This window comes from Vanessa cardui, chromosome Z (assembly GCF_905220365.1).
Source record: "Vanessa cardui chromosome Z, ilVanCard2.1, whole genome shotgun sequence".
Taxonomy (NCBI): Eukaryota; Metazoa; Arthropoda; class Insecta; order Lepidoptera; family Nymphalidae; genus Vanessa; species Vanessa cardui.
Genome location: NC_061154.1, coordinates 747,322 through 769,684, shown reverse-complemented (window position 1 = coordinate 769,684; position 22,363 = coordinate 747,322). Strand labels below are relative to the sequence as shown.

Sequence of the window (22,363 nt, the reverse complement as noted above, 5' to 3'; positions counted from 1 at the left end):
ATTTCAATGTTATGCATATTATGTATGCACAAGAAACCATGTCCAATTGACTAGATTATATTTTTTTTTTTTTTTATAAGGAGGATTTGCAACTGACCTAAGCACATAGCGTCCTGTTTCTTATCTCTGCCATCGTAGAAGACACTGTCGCCCACCATGCAACCGCCGTCCGGCGTGCGACCACCGCCCCGGTCCACACCGGCTGCGCACAGCAGCGTCATCTGGGGCTCTGACTCGGCTATCGGCCTGAAATTATTTCGTTTATATATTATTTATATAAATAAATCGTGAAAAAACTAAAATTATAAACAGTACTTCACAGGTTTGTGCTAATATAGTTTAAATCTTGTGTAATTTTAAAGATTACATTCATTTAAAATAAATAGGACGAACGAGTAATAGATCACTCGATGGGAAGTGTTCACATCGCCCGTATACAATAGCGCAGTAATATTAACAATTTTGCCGAAAAAATCTTCAATGACAATAATATTGGCAGCTAAAATATATGTCCCTAGTGCGTGTAGACTTTAATTACACTGCAAATTTTAATACAACAATACTGAAAACAGCTGTTTGGTGACAGAATATCTGAAACTGTGGGTCGTATCTTGTCAAAGTTCTGCGACCAAATTATAATATATGTATAATATATATGTAATTTAATATCTTTGGAATATTTTAAAAAACATTTAATTTTTTTTTAAAATGTGCTTGTTTTCTAACAACATAATTATGAGTTTAAGTCAGAAGTATATCAGAATCCAACGGATTAGTCAAAATTATTTAAGCTTCTGTTTACGTTGACTAATGTAATTATACAATAAGATAAAAATATCTAATATATGGTATATTAGATATTTTTATTTTAGGCAACTACTACAAGAAAGTTTTATATCGTAAGGCCCGCAAATCAGAGTGTAATTAAATTCTGAATCTATTAGTTCTCTCTGAGGTAGCATTCAATTATAATATAAATCAAATCCTGTTGGACTGTTATATTTCTTTGTGAAAGGTAAAAGCAGTGTCATTGATATGATCGTTTATAGTCTGTGGTGACAAACTCACCTGCAGAACACTGGCACGGGCACGGGTACTCCGCCCGATGACAGCGAGAGGGCGCCACGTTGCGTCTGCCCGCTCTTGCACGGGAGGCTCCACCCGTAGGCCTGCGTGCGCCCGTCCTCCTTGCGCACGTGCGCCCGCACCTACACGCACCACGCACGCACTTTACTCCTTCGTTACTTTACTACTACTTCACTAAGTAGTGGTAGTATTTGATTATTGACGATTCAAAAACGCTTCATTGTGAAGTTTACTTGAATAAAATTGATTTGACCTGATTTGAAGTCACTTTGATACGTTCAGTGTGTACGACCCATCCATATTTATTTGACAATAAAATAAATTAATTTGTATATATATTCTCTTGTGAGAAATGAGATTTTGTTTTCAATTATAAACAAAATATTTTAACTATAATATAATTTATTAAAAATATCACAATCATATATCACATACGAGTATACTTAAACATATTGTATGTAAATTTATACTAAATCATTCACAGTAAAACTATAAAACTAAAGTCGATAAAAATTATTTCTCGAAGTTTCGTCATCAGCGCTCAACTGAAAAGAAGAAACAAAGGACAAGGAATTAGGTGAGGAGAAGGAAAAAACAAAACAAAAGACTGATGAGGCTAATTGACAATAAACCACACACACACACAAGCATACATTCATTGCGTTCATGATTAATGATCATTAGTCTATTCTAAGCCATCTAGAGACAAATAAAACACGTTGACCTTGAATGGTCACGACTAAATAACATGTCTAGCGAAAGGGAAAAAATACTTTAGGTAATATTTTATGCGATACTAAAATCCAAGTTCAATACTCAATTATTGTAGCCTAGTATGTTTTAGTCATTTATATGTTATTATGTCATATGGCTTTCTATTTTGGGGTAGTGCAGCCGATATTAAACCATTTTTGTCAGGTCAACGAGGCATAAAATATTTAAAAAATGTAACAACTGTTAATTTTTTTCCATAAATTCCGACGCACATACTACTCATACTACACACTATTTTAACAATAAATAATTTTCACTTTTGACTTTGATTATTTTTAAAAACATTATTGTTTGAGGCGCAGTAACCTAAATAACTTATAGTCGTTAACGGAATGTGGATTTTTGTGGTTTAATATATTTCATTGTATTCTTAATAACGACATACTATTAAGGAATTGTTTTAAGTATATCATTTATTTAACACAACAAAACTCATAGAACATGTAAATTGTAATATATATATAAAAATATATCAACGGTCAGTTTGTTCTTCGTTTGATGTTATTAGAATAGACTATAGGTATTTTCGGTTTTCGGTGATATAGTGTGTCGTGTCTGTTATTATGGTACAGTTACCTGTCGGAACTGGTCGCAACGTGCATGGTCGTGCCGACGGTGGTGGTGGTCAGAGAGCTGCGTCTCGAGGAAGTCGGCCTGCGTGCGCGAGTGTCGCAGAGGAGGCTGGGGTGCTGCGACCGCACGCAGCTGCGGCGTCGATAGGGGACGCTGGGGCCTCTCCGACGTACTGACGACAAAAAAAATAAACATTTAAAATAAAATTCTCATTCAAATAGCCTCATCTCATCATTTTAATGACGCTACATCAAAGAAGAGTTGATACATCTATATGGTAAGGATAAACTAACCCAGCAACTTAGGTATTCCCAATGACTTATGGGAATCGGGTATGAATACGACCGCCTAAATCTTAATAGATGTAGTTCGTGTGTCGAAAGTGATTATATGTGTATATACGTTTCTAATTGGTCCTCAACTATGAATCTTGTTAGGGGTCGGGTTCAAAGTTACAACTGTAACGTCGACAGGAATAACTTTGGACTAAACAACAGTTTCATGCAAATCAATGTACACATGCAATAATTTCGTCTTATCAGCTATAATAAATTCACAGATAAATTTCCTTAACAGAAATGTATTTATTTCAGCAAATAGATACCAATTATTAACTCTTTGGCGATACATATTCGTTAACATATCTTACTACGATCGTTAATTTTAAGTCCGTCTTATCAAAAATATAATAAAATAATTTGATCAATTCATTATCAGCACGCTACAGATTTAGTTAACTTAAATCTTATCAGATATAACACGTGAAACATTTGAAATAATGATTATAATCAAATTAAAATAAATCATACATTTGAATTTATTACAATTCGCTAAATGGCAACTTAGTACCTAGGCACAGCATTTTGGATTTCATATTTATGACATAACATTATCAGCTGGTGTATTTGCTAACCAATAGGCCAAAGACACGGGTGAGTCATTTCGGATTGGTTCATAATCTCACTCTCTGATTGTTGAAGACATAAAGACTTTTGGAATAAGAGCGCAGGGCGTGTCTTTTACGTAGTTTATATGAGACTAGCTGTGCCCGTGACCTTGTACACGTTTGAATATAACAAAAAAAAATTGTAGTCTAATTTACTCCTTATTATATCAGTTATCTGCCAGTGATAGTCCCGTCAAAATCGGTCCAGCCGTTCCAGAGATTAGCCGAAACAAACAGACAGACCGACAAAAATTGTAAAAAATGTTATTTTGGTATATGTACCGTTTATACATACATATGCATTGAGTAAAAAAGGGCTATTTTAATATTACAAACAGACACTCCAATTTTATTATATGTATAGATGACACAGCTCTAATTCGATTGGAAAGATAAAAATTCGAATGCAAATACATCGCGGAGCTGCAGCGGTAACAAGGATGATTAAAACATATTAAAATAACACGCAAACATTTATTACCCTCGCAGAGCGCTCAGTGTTACGAATCTTATCAACGTCGTAAAGATTAAAATCACATTATTCTTTTATGTTCATTTCGTATAACATTTGCGTAGTATTGCAATTACGCGTTATAATGTACTAAATAACATTCGCTAGTTTGACACCAGAAGTATTTTTAGTTTGAACAAAATGTCAGTATCGGTCAAGCGGTAGTATACACAAGCGAACTCTTGACCTTGAAGGCGCCGGTAATGTTTATGGGGTAGTATGACACTTTGTTTCCAAGCAATAAGCTCTACATTAGCTCTCTAATTTTCGCGACAGTCTATTTACAGAACAAATAAGATAAATATTTGTAATATAATGGCTACTATTGTAAGCAAAGCCGATACATTATAAACAGCTTGCATACGAAAGCGTATAATACTTTGAATTCTAATAAAAAAAAAGTAAAGTAACATCCTGTAAATTACCCACTGCTGGGCTAAGGCCTTCTCTCCCATTAAGGAGAGGGTTTTGAACATATTCCATCACGCTGTGCACATGTGGCAGAATTTCGATGAAATTAGACACATGCAGGTTTCCTCACGATGTTTTCCTTCACCGCTGAGCACGAGATGAATTATAAACACAAATTAAGCTCATATATATAGTGGTGCTTGCCTGGGTTTCAACCCGAAATCATCGAATGTAAATCGTCGAAAGATGCACGCATTCTAACCACTGGGCCATCTCGGTTCAAAATTCAACGAACTCTAATAATATCAAAGATATTATAATAGATTTATGAATGATAATGTTTAATGACTTAACTAGATATCTAGATAACAATATAAGCAAGCACTGTTTAGCGAATATATCAAATATGGCGCAATGAACATAATTGAAAACAAACAGCATATAAACATATATAGATAATTCACAAGCGGTAAGGCTTTGCACAAGGGACGTAACATCTTAGATGGCTATAGAGTACCAATATCTATGGGATCATTACTTAATCAAGCGCTAACTTTACGCAGTAGCCAATGATTTTGATATTAAAAATATTCCAAAATAAATTCGCAACGATTTAAAATATTCCAAACTTTCGCACTGCTATCGTTTCGAGAGCTTTAATATAAACACAGCGCATTGCAGAGTTTCCATCAGTTTAATGAAGATTCCTTATATTATTAATACAGCGATAAAAATATTAATTCAATGACACAAGCATTGACCAATAGCATCGCATAGACAAATTTAGAGATCATTTGGTAAAAAAATGACTATCGCATTTAGCAGCAATAGCTAATAAATAATTTCATACAAATTTAAATAACGAATGAATAAATAAATAAACATTGGACAACATCACATCCATTACTTCGATCCCAATGTAAGACTTGAATATTATTACCAATTTTTCAATAATAAGGCATATATGATAAAAAACAAAAAAGGCACTTATATAGTTCGCATTGCTAAACTTACTTAATATAAATATAAATACTTAAGAACTAAACACACAAATGAAAATATACTTGTGCATAACCCGACTTCAAAAGCAATTAAATATTAAAACTTAACAATATTTTGACCGATTGGAGCCTCAACGGAGACTAACCAACTGTGCAGTGCACAATCATGTCTATGGTATACAGTATACCCAATTATTTACTCACAGAATTCGATACGATTAAGCTTTGTGTAATTTCATATCATCTTAGCCATGACGAGATTCGAACACAGGTCTAGGCTTTGACCCACGAGGTAGTTAGATTGGAAAATAGCAGCCATTGGACCATCACTGAATTGATTTACGTGAAACTCCTTGACGAGCAGGAGTTTATACCACGCCATTCCAATGTAGATTGGTGGATTAACATATGACATAATTACATACGATACAAGACACTTATTTCACCATGTTTTTCTTCAAAGCCAATTTCATCATAAATTTAAAAAAAAGAGTGACTACTAAGTTTCTTGCCGGTTCTTCTCGGTAGAATGGGCATTCCGAACCGGTGGTAGCGTCATTTAAAGTTTGTAAAATGTCTATTCAAAAAATTTTGTATTAGCCTGCTTGAGTATAGTAGAGCAGATAGGAGTTTGAACTCTAAAATCGGTTAGGGGTTTTAACCACTGAGCCACTTTGGTTGTTATAATTGCCTGCGTTATTACTCACAAAGTAATAACGGTATAAGTAGTAAAAGCTTCCTTAACAATTTCAGCCACAGCGTCCAATATTAAGGCGGACCAGCTCACTGTTGAGGACATTCCGTGCTAATAAAGACATACTAAGTACATTAAACTATTACATATATTTACCTAAAAAGTTTACTAAAAAAGTTCCATATGCCTTGCTTGTTCTTCTTATCCATGGTGGAGTCGACGCGGCTCGCGCGCACCATCTCCGTCCAGCGAACCGCATCCTGCAGCTCCATGAACCTCTCCTGCAGAACACACACCCAAACCCATTCAACCATAGTTAACATCTACGTCAATATATAGGAAGATTATGTTCTGTGAAAATCTCTTATAGTTATATTATTATAGTTATAGTATTTAAAGTCATTCATTCATCATCGTTTGTGAGTCTAACCATAGCGGTCGGGCAATCAATATAATCAATCGGCGTTTCTCTGCGGGATCGCATCAGAAATGAGGCGATCCGCCAGAGAACCAAAGTCATCGACATAGCCCACCGGATTAGTAAGCTGAAGTGGCAGTGGGCTGGCCATATTTGCCGCAGAACCGATAACCGTTGGGGGAAACGTGTTCTAGAGTGGAGACCGCGTCTCTGCAAACGTAGTGTAGGACGTCCTCGGGCACGGTGGAGTGACGACTTACGCAAGACGGCTGGCAGGAGCTGGATGCGAGTAGCCCAAGAACGATCTCAGTGGCGTGCAATTGAAGAGGCCTATGTCCAGCAGTGGACGGAAATGGGCTGATGGATTGGATTGGATTGGAATCAATATAAATGAGTTCGCTGAATCGAGTCGTACCTTGTACTGGTTTCTCTCCATGAGCACGCGCGCCATTTCGACCCTCGTGAACTTGCGCCTCTGGGCCATCGGCACGTCAGACTCGTCGTCGTCGTGGGCCCCTCCCCCTCCCCCGCCGCCGCCGCCCGCCGCGCCCCCGGCCCCGACGGCCTCTCTCAGGTGCCGCAGTTCCTCCTCCAGCTGGGACACCCGTTCGCGAAGCCTCTCGCGCGCCGCACTCAGCGCGGACACCTCCTCGCGCAGGATCTCCTGCTCGCCGGTGAGCTCGTCCACTTTCACTATGAGGTCGTCCTTCACCACATTCAGCGCGTTCCTAAGCACGTGCATAATTGAATATAGTACGACACAACTTAGATGTCTCATCGGCAAAATTCGTAAAACCGATCACATCAGAATTGAGTACGCTATCCCAAATTATCAATATTTATTTCTTATGCGAATATGATCTTTGCACAAACGTAATAACTAGTAATATCATATGATCTAATATATTCGTCAATTTGACGCGTCGATATACATGCACTTGTTTTCTCTGACGCGTGAATCTATAGCGACGAATAGCGTCGAATGGCGCGATAGGAAACTATTTCTATTGGTTGTGTAAATCGGTAGTAACCGGTTTTATTTTCATTCCATTGCATTTTCCGATGCTACATCTAATTTGTGTCGTACTATACTTGTGACACGTTTCAGTTTCCAAGTCCTCTGTTCTATTTGTAACGTGAACATTTAGTATTGTGTAGTAGTAGTGAAGAGAAGTACAATAATATTTCCAGTACCGGACAAAAAATAATACTCATCGTTCAAATTTTAATTGATCAACTACATGTATATATATATATATATATATTTTTAGTCTATTTTTCCAAAAATATATCAAAACACAAGCATCGATCAAAGTTCGTTAGAATTATACAAAAGTTGAATGAATCATAGAAAATGTTGTTGTAAAACACATTATCAATTTTGGTTTAATATTAATAACAAATAGTTTATTTCATATGTATAATTTATGCCATTGTATTTTTTGCTGTAAATACTTTACTAATACTGCAAAGTCTATCGATTAATACAATTTACTCATTATATTATCATTGGTATGCAATTCTTATAAACAATAGCGATCTCAAACTAACTGAGACTTGAATGGAATCTGATCATCTCTGATTGGAAAATTCAGAAAACTTAGATGAGCAACTGACGATACTACTCGAATAGTAATTTGAGATACGAACAGATAATTAAGCGGATTTCTTCAAACAATCTTGGTGGTAGGGCTCAAATATAGTGGTAGGGCTTTGTGCAAGCCCGCCTGGGTAGGTACCACCCACTCATCAGATATTCTACCGCTAAACAACAGTACGCATTGTTGTGTTCCGGTTTGAAGGATGAGTGGGCCTTTGTGACTACAGGCACAAAGGACATAGCATCTTAGTTCCGAAGGTTGGTGGCGCATTTACGATGCAAGGAATAGTTAATATTTCTTACAGCGTCATTGTCTATGGGTGATGGTGACCACTTACCATCAGGAGGCCCATATGCTTGTCCGCCACCAAAAAAAAAAGCAATCGTGAGCTTTAAATTTGAAGTTTGAAACAAAGTTAGAATACACAAGACTAAGTAGTAATCGCAAAACTAAGGTATTACAATTTGAAATCAATCATTACGTTTTCCTGTAAATCTTTAAAGACATCCTTGTTTTATTCAAGAAACACTTACTTAGTGGCCAATAATTCATTGTTCTCCAAGATGAGATTCTCCACTTCCTTCCCCATACCTGTCGATAAGAACAAACATTGTATATATCGTCAATCTTAGTTTATATATAAGATAAACTACAAATAAAGTAATTATTTTTTGTTCCTATTGATTTCTTGATCATATAAGAATTGCTGGTTAAATGAAGCCTTAAATCGAGACGTTTAATTTAAATACAGCTGAAGGATTCAGGCTCAATTTCAATTGATTATAATGGACTAATCATGGCTGTTTAAATCCAATTGAACTTGCTAATACATAAGAACGATAATTCATGTTTTGGTAACACGTCTAAAAGTTTACGACTTCCGATAAACAACGAAGGATGCGTGATGTAGAGCGCGAAGCGGCCAGCGGCTACTGACCGAGATAAATTTAATAACGCACATCCTTCTGAGATAATTGATACGAATAAATTACCCTGACACGATTAAGCAAGCTCACTTCAGATAAAGTAAACCACATGCAATCCGTACGCATTACGTACTGGTAGAAAAAATAAATAAATAAGAAAAAGATGTAAGTCCATATTACTAGCATTTTAGATTGACTTTGATATACAACCTACACAATACATATATACATACTCAAATCTTGCACACCTCAACCGCTTAGAACGAGAGAAAAACATATTGTTGACATATCAAATTACCATATCATAATAAGGACTGATGTCATAAATAGTATTAAGCAATAGGTTACATGACCTTATATAGTTAAATCTATTGAGAAAAGCTTCACTGAACCATATTTTTTATCTGTATTTAACAATTACATTTGAATAACAAGCTTTTATTTCACTTGTAATCTTTATTTCTTAGTTTGTTTATGTATATAATCTTGCAAGCTGAATTGATCACACCCTACGGACTCGAAACATTAGATATTGGTTCAATTCCGATAATACATTTATATGGAAAGCATCACCTAATACTATATTCAGGATTTGCTTCAGACGAAAGAACTCCTCAACGTCGACATTTTTTATTTACATTATTTTTATATTATTATGTTATTAAATCATAAAGAAAATATTTAATGAAATTCTTTAAACGTTATTTTTAATCATCCATTTAATTTTTAATAAGTGTAAAGGAAACGTTACGGATTAAGACAAAAATTCGTTAACTCTTTAGCGCTTGAGATGTACATTATTTGATATCTTCATATACTTACATACAATAACAAGCACAAGTCAATGATATACAAAATTACTAAAAAGTATCACAATAACCACTAACTTAATGAAAAAATGGTATGACATATAAATATCATAATAAAAAGCAAGCAAATACAGTAAATAAGAGTCAAGACTTAAGGTTACGCGATCTGTAAATTATAACGGTTTTTACTCACCGAAGTAGTTATCGTTAACTGCAATGTTGATGCAACGTATGTTAGAACATGGAAAAAGAAGAAACTGCATTAGTCCGGGGTCACGGGGTCAAATAGCACATCGAAACTGACTCGGGGGGAAACTTACACGTACGAGCATATCACTCGGTTTGTTAGTAAGAAATTATTAGTTACGTAAAGAATTTTGATCACCGGTCATAAGAGGGCTTTCAAACGTTTAAATAAAATTGTATTAACAGTAATAAGTGACATTTCAGTTAAAATACGTTTAAGAGCAGGGTGTGTTATATTTGGGACGTATCGTATATTGTCAGCGGCGATACAACAAACGCAAAGAAGATAAAAAATGAATGTAAAGTGATGAATGATGTATGCGATCCACACTCTCTTACCCGAAGACGCATACTCGCCGGGGTGAACCCAGCTCCCTGGAAATAAATTATAAAACTATTAAGCTTACTATTTCTTTCAGATCAACTCAGACTACGGTCAGTATATAAATAAACTCATTCAGATAAAGAAAATTATAAAAGCAATACGCAGCTTAATAAGGCATAAATGTTAAATATATGAATAAGATATACTAGTAAGCGCGGCAACTGAGCAATATAAAGCAATGTATACATGTGTGTATGAGACAAGGAGAGAGAGAGAGAGATAGAAAGAGAGATTGAGTATAGTATAATAGTTGAAATATACCCGTGATATCCGCGCCTTCGTCGACCTCCGCGATAGTGACGTCGGTGTCATGGAAGGCGAGCTCTTGATACAACGTGTTCGCACTGCGCTTCTCGCTTTTGGTCTGCGAACGACTCGCGCCAGTAGGTGGCGCCACTGGCGACGTAGCCTGAAAGATTATATATGTGTAACTTTTGTGCGGCTCACATATCTTTGTGATACACCAACAACAACAGCCTGTAAATTCCCACTGCTGGGGTAAAAGGCCTCCTCTCCCTTTGAGGAGAAGGTTTTTGGAACATATTCCACCACGCTGTTCCAATGCGGGTTGGTGGAATGCACATGTGGCAGAATTTCTATGAAATTTGTCACATGCAGGTTTCCTCACGATGTTTTCCTTCACCGCTGAGCACGAGATGAAATATAAAGACAAATTAAGCACCTGAATCGGCGGTGCTTGCTTGTAGTTTGAACCCGCAATCATCGGTTAAGGTGCACGCGTTCTAACCACTGGGCCATCTCGACTCATACAACAATTGCAAACGAAAAGAATTTACCAGTAGTTATCGAAATTTAAACTTATAAAAACAAAACCTTAAGAACTCAGTAACGGACGTTTGCGGTTAACTTTACCAATATTAAAACCTCATTATTAACATTAAATAAAAATAAATCAACTTGACATGTGTCATACATAATTACATGGCGTTAAGAAAATGCGAAGCATTACAGAATTAACGATACAACTGACGTTGTTTCTGACGATGTGCAAGAACGTTTCATGCATAAAATGTTACCAGTGCACAACGATGAATACGCGAGATTGTCTATCGTACAATTTGAACGGGGGACATTTGAAGGAATGCTTGAACAAAAGCGAAGGTCTGACCCCCGTCTGTCGTCTGCTATCACAGGTGCAATTATTCACTCGCAAGAGAGAGATAGCTATAGTCAGAGAGTGTGCGTATTTGTACACAGTCCCCCTGCAGTGCGAGCAGTCTAGACTGAGCTCGTTGCACTATTCGAGTGCGTGCGAGTGCGGCGACGACGGGTGTAACGCGAGTTTGCGAGTCCGTGCTGTAGGAGCAATGACCTTGACATTTGTATTTACATCGCTTGTAATTAAATAGTCATACGTCTACATCACGTTTATTGATTATTGTAGTTATAACGTCTAATAATTTCATAGATTTCGTGCCGATATTAACTAATTGATTGCAAATGTTATTTATGCATTAATAAATGTAAATTTGTTTTATTTTATCACACACGATGTAAACCTAAACAAAACATAATCCTTGTAATATTACAAATAGTTAAATTACAGTTCTAGAGTATCTTGTATACAAATAATGAGGCTAGATTTGTTTAAATTTTTTTATTAAACATTATAAGTATAAAAAAACAAGTAAAACTCTTGCAAAACATTAACAATATCTTGCTACGTCTTACGAGAACTGTTGACGATTACCGAAAAAAAAAAATCAATAAGTATAACATTTAGTAAAAAGTATGTCTAATACTTACTTGGCTTTGTTGTCTAATGGGATCAGTTTGGTGGGCGCGTTCAACTGTTCTGACGGCTGCTAATTCTGCTCCTACAAAATTATTATAATATGCTTGAATTCGGGCCAACATTATAAATTCTAATTAGATTTAATTTTTGATGAGAATGGTTATTATAAGTTACATAATATGTATAACATAATCCATTAGTGTAGGCGCACATAACTTCAACTCTATTATATTATGACGTAATCTTACCAATGGGAGGCGATGGTGGGGAGGATGACAGGCTGACTGGACTACCGGGGATGCTCTCAGTCTGCTCCACTGCATGCACCGAGCCCTCCAGAGATGCAAATCCAAAAGATATGGGACCTAGACATTCAATAAGATTAAAAACATAATAAGAATCTTATAACTTAATAACATTATGTTAATAATTCTGATAAGATGTTAAGTCAGTTTATTATACCATTTGATGATATTTTACATGCAACAAAACCATGTGCTCCACAAGGACCAAGGCTGGGGTATTGAATTTTAATCAAACAATAATTTCCTTCTGAAGATCAAGAGTTATCTCAAAACTATATGTTGTTTAAAATACTCTAAAACCATTGTCTTTGGAACACTCAGATAATCATTATTTCTGATAGTTTCAACAATACTACACTAATTAACAAATCACATTATATTAGGTGTGTATAAATTTAAGACAAAATGGATTCTTACCACTCGATCTGCCAACAGGATTGAGACCGAGACGGCCTCGCACCTCACTGCGGTCACTAGCTGTACTCAACAGCAACTTGGTGCGTTCCATATAGTCCATATGAGTCTTGAACAACTCTGTGTATCTCTCGTGGAGTTTAGCATATTCCTGACAAACATATATTAAATTAACTTGGTTGTATTAAAAATAAACTAAAGTACATGTATAATGAAACCTTATTATGCAGATCACATATTGATAACCAATTGCCATGAATATTTATTGCTTTAAAGAATTTTAACTATATATTGGAACATATATATATTAAATACATAAATATTATTAATATTGTTGCTTATATTAACTTTTATCTGAGATTAATGTAGTCAATAATATATATTCTATAACTTTGTAATATAGAGTCTATAACTTTGATACCTTTTTAAGTTCATTTTCTCTCTCCTCAAGTCTACTGGCATGGTCCAAGGAATTCTTGTGCTTCAGCTCCAGCATACGTACAATGCTGTCCAGAGCCTCTAACCTCCCTGTCAGATCTTTTCTTTCACCCTCATAATGATCTTCAGCCTCAAGTAACTATCCATACAAAAAAAAAAAACAAATTGTTACTAAAAGAATATTTTTCATCGTAAGGAAAAAAAAAAACAATTAGTGGCTATATAGTACTTGTAAATACAATATACATTTCATAATATGATGTTCATGTAATATTTTACATTGGTATATTTTTAATAATATCATTTTTTTCTCTCAAGATTTAACAACTGTAAATATAGTTGTTAATCAATTATGTATGATAGGCTGAGCTGAATCAATCTTTTTATCATTAGAATGTAATGAAAAAAAAATTCCAAAGCATATATTTTAATGGTATTAGAGATAAAACACAACATTTAAATTTGTAAATTATGCAAAAAAGATGTTCTGTTGATTACCTTGAGATTGAAATAACAGAGTGGGTGACACATTATTTACCGTGTTGAGTAGTTACACAATACACGAAATTAACTTTATAACAAAAACAAGTTATGAAACAATCATAGACAGATAACTACTGAACATGAATTAAGGTAGCCTTGCTAGCAAAACAAAGGAAATCCAATCAAGGTCTACACTTTGTGCATGAAAAAATAATGATTCAGTTACTTACCTTTTGCTCAGAGTGTTTCCTAGCGGACTTCTCGCGCTCATACTGAGTGACCAGTTGTTCGTTGTCTTCCCGCAGGAGTTCCAGCTCCACTTCATGTTCCTGGTTGGTTTGGTACGCGGAGTCTAAGCACTCTAATACGTTCACAAGCAAAGGCATCAACGTTTTAACGACATCCTCGTCGTACCGTGCTATCATTTTCTCGAACTCTTGGTAAATACTTCCTGCGAGGGACTGGACCTTCTCCGACATCACTACATGGCTATCTTCGTGAGTTCCGTATACGGTTTCCGCCGTGGCATAGCCACTACTCGCGCAATCGTCGAAATTCATGATGAAGCAGGTTATTAAGGAATTGCGACTACTTTTGGCAGAGACGTCTAATAATAAATATTACGCGAAAACATGATTAGTGCATTTGTGTACAATATTGTACAATGACGCGATCGATTGTTTTTTTAATAAATACTTATTACGTGCATTACGATTAATATTTAGAAAGCTTCACGTAGGTGATGTTATAAATATGTAGATAGAGAAAGATAGAAAAGAATAAGGGCTACAATCACACCATTTGTTTGATTGACGTATTTTTGCTGTACTGCAAGAAAAAAAAGTTCGATTAACGATTGACGTTGGAACCGTTTCCGGACATAGACAAAATTACTGTCCGGGTTAATTTTTTGGTTTTGGTATAGATCTTATGTATTTTTAATAAAAATTGTAAGTTAAAGTGTAGATTTTTATTATTTATTTGATTGACAATACTAATGAAATTGGTTAATTTAAATATAGGCGTTGGTTCCTATAATTGTAAAACTATAAAAAGTAATAACTTTACAATATTGTTGATTTTAGCGCATAAATACTTTTATAAATAGAAATATACAAATTTCGTTTTAAATTTCTATTTGAAACCAATTAAATTTCATTTTTTCAGTTAATCGATTATGTCGTTACTCATATCTCTTTTCCATAAAATATTTTGCATATCAGATCATACATTAAATATGTTGTTGAAGCGTAATAATAATAATCTCCGTTCTCTGTCTAATTAATTAATATTATCTTTCTGACCGTGAATGCTATAACATCAATGTTATGTATTGATGTACAATAAATCTCGTGAAATCAAACATATAAAGGATTATGGTGTGTCTTATTATATATAATAAGAATTTAAACTATAATGATTAGTAAAATTTCAATAAAGATCTCTTCTCAGTTTATGATTAGGTAAAAGTGTGAGCAATAATGTAAACTAAGTTTCAGACTTCAATTAATTTTCTCAAAAAGTAATAATAAAGAAAAATTGTAATTGCTGATAATTAATTTTAATAAACGTGGTAGAATTATTAGTAAGTGAGCAAGTATCCGAACGGACTGGCTGACGTACACAGACAAACGTATAGCCGATAGCATCATGTCACGTCAGTTGTTTTCAATCCGTTTGTTCGTCGGTTGAATATCAGAAAATATTTTTATTGTATTAGAAATTAAATGAACTGACCTCTATTACAATTAACACGAAAAAGGGCAGATGTCAGTTTTTTAAACTCACTGTAATTCAAGTTTATCGTTTAAAATACGCCTAGCAGCAAATTTCTCATTTGAGTTTCATTTGCATTCCATACTAATTTATTTAAGTAGAACATTTTAACTTATTTTTATTACGTATACATTTTCACTGATGTCCGTTAAAGGAGCCAATATGCCTGGCAAAAAGTCTGTTATTTGGGCTTATGTATTGTGGTTGTTTGGTGGAATATTCGGGGTCCATCATTTCTACTTGCGTCGAGATAAGCATGCTTTCGTGTGGTGGTCGACTCTAGGAGGTTTTGGTATCGGCTGGTTGGGAGAAATGTTTTGTATCCCGCGCTATGTGAAGGACGCTAATGAAGATCCAAATTACATGCAAGATTTAGTCAAGAGAATGGTTCAGAACAAGAAGGTTGGTACAACAATTACTTAGTTATTTTAATTAGACGCTACTTTGGACAAAATGCTTTGAATCTAATTTGGACTAGGTGTTTTTGGACGAATATGCATGAAAATAGTCCTCATTGTCAGTAAGAGTTTCTAGTAAAAATTCATGGAAGAATCTGAACTGATTTGAAATGTATCGAACAGTGAAAGAAATGAATGAAGAGGGAAGGTATTTGTATTAAATAAACATCATATTTTGTTTAATTTTAAAAGTATAAATTTAACACTAACATATAAGTTGTGATCTCATTTAGTGATTCTTATTACTTTAGGGATTTCACTTATAGTTATGGTTTATAGAGTATATTCAATATAACTAATGGTGAGGGTTAAACAATAAAACCATTTAATGTAATATATGTATTAATCCTAATCTTGCTTATTGGAACAAAGCTTGACTATAACATAATTTTAAGTATTTCTTTATTGTTATGTATAATAATTAATCATATCAATTATATTCTCTTATTTCATTAGGCGAGGTACTATCCTAGGAGAAAGCGTTTATAGGTTAAGGTAAATAAAATCCAGCTTATTTGTTTATTGCATGCTAATTTTTGGATTTGTGTTGGATTTGTGAGCTGTTTGTGAAAATCCAAGTTCAATAGTGTCTCGAGGGAACGAAAGGGTGTTAAAAGTATTTTTTAATAAACCATATCCTCTCTTGAAAGCCCTGAGGTGATTATTAACAGTACTTTAAAAATTTTACCACTGTTTATTTTATATGTGGAGAATTCCTTACAAAGATATATTATTAATAATATATATGGTATAATTTTAAAGCATGTAATAACTAAGCACCAATTGTTAGGTGAAAGTACATTTATGATGAAAGGAGTACATCTTTCATTGTCTATACTAAGAGGAATGGTGACTTTTATTTTTTAAATAGTCAGTCTCACCTTTTATAATAGAAAATATTAACCCCAGTACTTATGCTTTGAATATGAATTAATTTTATGTACATTATAAGAATAATATTGAAATGGATTTTCTACAATCTTACTTAATAGTTCATATCATATCATGCATCTGCTTATACATAAAAGTTTGCTCAAATTATGTGTAAATAAATAATTTTGCCATATTTAAATTTTGTGTTCTTATTTGGTCATTCTGAATGTATTTTATAACATAAACATGGTTTTTGTCACATAGAAATACTATCATACAATAAATATAGATTTGAATCCTTAATTTACAATAATAAAATACTTGATTAGCAATTCATCATTAAAAAATGATGTAGCAAAATAAAAATATTCTTTATGCAAGTAGGCTCATAAAAGTACTTATGAATCATTATGTTATATTGTTGACTTAACTGGTCTGGAAATTAGATTCAGCCGAGAAGGATTGGAAAGAATCTCACTAGCTAATCTGTTTCATCATTTTACTCAGAGAGTATGTAAATGAAGTACAATTTAATTTATAAATATCCCACCTGTAAATCAACAAATGCTATTTTCACGTTTATTATCATTAATATTATCATGTATTAGGTAATATACCTTATCTATCAATTCTTTAGAAATGATATTTAATTTTTTCAATAGATAGTCTATTAAAAAATTAAACACTAACTAAACAACACACAAACACAACCTTGTATAGAGATAGATGTTTTATATTGAAAGCATCTCACTTGACTGATTACAATATCAACTCATTGTTACACAGATACTTATGTCATGATTGTTTTGTGTAAACTAGCATCAATGTAAATACTACATGCCATACACATTTTTCAAACTAAATGTTAAGATAACTTCTAATAGCGAGGTGCACAAAGATTTGTATAAAATGTTTGGTTACCTTTATTAATTTCTCTAACAATTTCCTATCAACATTTCGTCGTTTGTCAAAATATTTTCCATTCCAATATATAAACAAAGACATTTTAACAGGTCATTTTTGAAGGAGTTTTTGCACTAGTTGATTGAGACCAAGTAGCATAAAACATTTAAATTGTTAATATAGAAACACCATTATATTCACTCAACAAGTGTTGAGGTTGACATGTTGACTTTGGAACCACATCATGTATTATAAAATATAACATTGACTTAGATTTAATTCAATTAGCATACTAACATAGCAAATGCATAAGACTTAAGCCATTTACAACTTTCTTTCTCTGTAAGATATTAGTGCATTGTGGGTGTTGATCATTTTTCATATTTAATTCATAGCATGAGTTTCAGTTTTGTTATCGAGCTATTTATATACTTTTATTTAAAATAATTCGATTCAATTTATGTTGCTGTTCTCATAAGCATTAACATTACAAATATTTAAAATCAATAATATGTAACATTAAAATAAGACTATTTCAACAGCCTCCATTTTCCATGAACCGCTTCACTGGAATGCTCATGGTTGGGTATTCTTGGGGTCAAATGATGATGTTAGCGGTTCCACCTGATGACTTTTGGGGCATCAATTTCAGATACCTAAACTGTCTCATACCACTTGTAGCAGCACTCGGTAAGTATTATCATCGTTTTACATTTTTAATAATTTCGTTTTTACCATCAGTTTTGAATCAATTAAAAATAATATAATGTTCTAATAAATATTTAGATAATATCACCTTACTTAAGTTTATCAAGTGCAAAAAAAATCATAAACATTATTACTTATTTTAAAACAATTATAAAACTACTGCATCTCAAAGTCATTTCGATGTTACTCACACTATTTTTTCTATGCTTATTATACAGTAAATAAAAATAACATATGTATGCTTGTTCAATGTACTTGTTGTGAAATTTATTTACTTTAGTTAATAATGAATGACATTAAGTGATAGAAACTTAATAAAGTAATTCTATATACAAAAAATTTATAGTTTTCTTCTTTACTAATCTTTCATAATATTGTTTTTATTGACTGCCCATTGTGTTATAGGTGTATGGACAGTGGGTAATATAGGCAGAGAGAGGGGTAGCCTGAAGTGGCCAGTGCTAGCAGCTTACGCGGTGTACCCCCTACGTTACTACATTTACGACGAGAGTGTGTGGTTCACGCTCATGGTGCTGGCCTCAGCCTTGGCATTCGACTCATTCTCCAAGCAGTGGCGCAGGACTCCCCCAAAACGTACCCATGTGGTCAGGTATGTAAGCTTGGATTACTTATTGGTTGACTATTGTACTAAGTGCTGATGTGGTTAAGGGAAGCCAGTATATCTATAGGCAAAAGGGACGTAAAATTTTAGTTTCCAAGATTGGCGGAGCATTTGCGTTTAATGGCTGGTAATATCCATAAGTTTAGTGCTAATTTATATCAGCTTTATTAAGCATTTACCAGCAGTTATCCAATTTGCTGGCCTGCTTATCTATTTTAAATGAAATAATATATTTTTTGACTGAATGTAAGGTTAATTGTAAAACAATTTGTCTATTTATAAACTGGGCGTTGAAAGTAAAAATAACTCAATCATTAGAATGGTGCATTACTGCTTTTTTATCGCGTTATTTCAATTTATCTTTGCTTAAATATTTCCCTCGTCGTTGTGGAATGTTGTTCGTGTATTTTGCATCACGGCTTGTTTACTGAACTAATGTGTAGTAAGCACTATTCATAGTATTGAGGGCAGTGTGTCAAATATCGGTATCTCGAAGAGTTCTATGCTTATATAGTTTTAAGTAAAATATGTGGTCGTAGTATAACGCTCTCAATTTATTTACTACTCTTTGTCACATGATTTAAGCTTACGCCTTTATTCTTCTCAACTATGCAATATTTTTTATCATCATTCACCTTAAATATTTAGAGGAATTGTTAATGATAGCTTGTTTATTGGCGCCTTATTTTTTTTTTAATATTTACATTACACCATCAACCTTGATAACTAAGTATGTCCCTTGTGTTTGTTTTCACTCACCCTTTAAATTGAAACACAATAATAGAAGTATATTTTCTGGTCGGTAGAATATATAATGAGTTGTACATATAGTATACGTAGTTAATAATTTATAGTTTTATACCTGTTGAGCTTTGAGATGTATTATAAATATTAATTTTTAGAATCAGTTTAATATACCTTTTTATAACCAGGTCCAAGCTCCCTTTACTCTGTTTATGAATATGGAATGTGTTGCTAACACAAATTGTCTTGCAGACGTATCGTGGTGTTGGCTCTGTGCGCTGGCCTGTACCTCGGATTGTGGTGCAGCTACCTCTACTTCCACGGCACCATCACTGACAGCGAGGGTGATGAAGTGCCCGTCTACGAAGCCCTACATCATTTCTTTACTAGCCCCTGGTATGAAACATTATATTCAGATATTTTCCTAAAATTGTATATATTTTGTATGGTAACTAAAGGTCAAAAAATTTAAGTGTTCAGTAAACGTATACAATATACTCATATGAATGAACAACTATTCCGTATATATGAGAAGGTATTATGGACGACTAGCTCGAGCAAAGATCTGCTGATGTTCAGTAATAAAATAAAACTTTAAAACGCTAGAATGTAAAAAAGTAAAGTAAGGTAACAGCCTGTAAATTTCCCACTGCCGAGATAAGGCCTCCTCTTCCATTAAGGAGAGGGTTTGGAACATATTCCAGCACGCTGTTCCAATGCGGGTTGGTGGAATGCACATGTGGCAGATTTTCGATGAAATTAGACACATGCAGGTTTCCTCACGATGTTTTCCTTCAGCGCCGAGCACGAGATGAATTATAAACACAATTAAGCACATATATATAGTGGTGCTTGCCTGGGTTTGAATCCGCAATCATCGGTTAAGATGCACGCGTTCTAACCACTGGGCCATCTCGGCTTTTTTTTCTGTCATCTCGTGGATGTTGTAAAATAAAAAGATCTCTAAAAGGACAACTGCGTGTCCGTCTTCATCGGCATAACAATTGTATAGTACGACACAACTTAGATGTCGCATCGGCAAAATTCGTAAAACCGATCACATCCGAATTAAGTACGCTATCCTAAATTATCAATATTTATTTCTCATGCGAATATGATCTTTGCACAAACGTAATAACTTGTAATATCATATGACCTAATATATTCGTCAATTTGACGCGTCGCACTTGCTTTCTGTGACGCGTGAATCTATAGCGACGAATAGCGTCGAATGGCGCGATAGGGAGCTATTTCTATTGGTTGTGTAAATCGTCAGTGATCGGTTTTATTTTCATTCCATTGCATTTTCCGATGCTACATCTAATTTGTGTCGTACTATACTTGGGTATGTTATAATCGGTTTCAAACCTCAGGTGGCTGGATGTGAAGCAGTGCCTCATCGACACGTACCAGTTCGCGCAGCACCACGGCTGGTACGAGGTGTGGAAGCAGATCATAGACCTGTCCGACCCGCATGGGGAACAGAACGCCTACAAGGTACGCACGACAATGACCACTCTTATGCTAAAGTTACAACAGTACCAACTGTGTAACGATGGAAATATATCAGTGTACAATGTGAAATGTACGACTGTTTTGTTTGCTATACGAAAGATATGATACCTGCTCATTGTTATTTTTAAATTCATTTTTCTTTAACAAATTTTAATTTTATACATTTATTTGTGATACTAACACGTTAATTGTTTTGTTTGTAATTGTGTTGTATATGGATTAATAATCTTAAATAAATGCTTATTATTATTGTGGCTCTTGTGGGGTAGAGTAACGTTTTAAAGCTGAATCATATTGATTTGATTGATTACTGTGTACTTCAAAATGTGTTAGACAAATTTCACTCTTTTTAAGAAATTTTCAATGTCGATTCTACCTAAGGAAAAATGTAATACAACTACAATAACCCTATGTTTTTCTTCACTTGATAGTTTGTCATTTAATGTATATATTGTCGCAGGTCCTCGACCTTGGTCGTGATGCGAGCCAACAGGAGATCACGTCTCGCTGGCGGAAGCTGTCCCGTGAGCACCACCCGGACAAGGCTAAACCAGAGCATCGCAGGGAAGCTCAAGAACGGTTTATGGACATCCAGCGCGCTTACGAGATCCTCTCCAGTAGCAAGCACCGGCGGTCGAGACGCAACAAGAAGGACAACTCTGACCAGTAACCGTTACTATATAAACGAATTGTATAGCACGACACAACTTAGATGTAGCATCGGCAAAATTGATTACTGCTGATTTATACTGAATAGCTCCCTATCGCGCCATTCGACGCCATTGGTCGCTATAGATTCTCGTGTCAGTTCAACACGAGAAAGCAAGTGCACGTAAATCGACGTGTCAAATTGACGAATATATTCGGTCATATGATATTATAGTTATTACGTTTGTGCAAAGATCATATTCGCATGAGAAATAAATATTGATAATTTGGGATAGTGTACGTACGTAATTTTGCTGAGGCTACATCTAAGTTGTGTCG

The 22,363-nt window shown here is 34.5% G+C and overlaps 2 protein-coding genes across 2 annotated transcripts in view; one reads left to right on the top strand and one right to left on the bottom strand.

Moving 5' to 3' along the window:
* LOC124542869 (JNK-interacting protein 3) overlaps window positions 1–14,636 on the bottom strand; it is a 29,108-nt gene extending 14,472 nt beyond the window's left edge. The window contains exons 1-14 of the mRNA XM_047120756.1: window positions 14,008–14,636; window positions 13,278–13,433; window positions 12,860–13,007; window positions 12,386–12,502; window positions 12,149–12,219; window positions 10,643–10,790; window positions 10,336–10,371; window positions 9,944–9,961; window positions 8,549–8,606; window positions 6,830–7,142; window positions 6,153–6,277; window positions 2,437–2,605; window positions 1,069–1,208; window positions 98–246 (exon numbers count right to left, since the gene is read on the bottom strand). Of these exons, the coding sequence (XP_046976712.1) occupies window positions 98–246; window positions 1,069–1,208; window positions 2,437–2,605; window positions 6,153–6,277; window positions 6,830–7,142; window positions 8,549–8,606; window positions 9,944–9,961; window positions 10,336–10,371; window positions 10,643–10,790; window positions 12,149–12,219; window positions 12,386–12,502; window positions 12,860–13,007; window positions 13,278–13,433; window positions 14,008–14,337 (1,978 nt within the window). The 5' untranslated portion in view covers window positions 14,338–14,636. The remainder of the gene's footprint in view (window positions 1–97; window positions 247–1,068; window positions 1,209–2,436; window positions 2,606–6,152; window positions 6,278–6,829; window positions 7,143–8,548; window positions 8,607–9,943; window positions 9,962–10,335; window positions 10,372–10,642; window positions 10,791–12,148; window positions 12,220–12,385; window positions 12,503–12,859; window positions 13,008–13,277; window positions 13,434–14,007) is intronic.
* Window positions 14,637–14,968: 332 nt separating this feature from the next.
* On the top strand, window positions 14,969–22,108 carry LOC124543230 (dnaJ homolog subfamily C member 22). The gene is made up of 6 exons (XM_047121367.1): window positions 14,969–15,955; window positions 18,330–18,477; window positions 18,901–19,105; window positions 20,114–20,257; window positions 21,235–21,358; window positions 21,837–22,108. Exons 1-6 carry the CDS (start codon window positions 15,695–15,697, stop codon window positions 22,044–22,046), a joined length of 1,092 nt encoding a protein of 363 aa, XP_046977323.1. The 5' UTR covers window positions 14,969–15,694; the 3' UTR covers window positions 22,047–22,108.
* The last annotated feature ends 255 nt before the right edge of the window (window positions 22,109–22,363 follow it).

Bases quoted from the DNA above. Each gene is read 5' to 3' on its own strand.
- LOC124543230 (XM_047121367.1), top strand. From the start codon at position 15,695: ATGTCCGTTAAAGGAGCCAATATGCCTGGCAAAAAGTCTGTTATTTGG. The intron at 15,956-18,329 runs GTTGGTACAACA...CTATTTCAACAG, and splicing joins GAATGGTTCAGAACAAGAAG to CCTCCATTTTCCATGAACCG. The intron at 20,258-21,234 runs GTATGAAACATT...TTCAAACCTCAG, and splicing joins CATTTCTTTACTAGCCCCTG to GTGGCTGGATGTGAAGCAGT.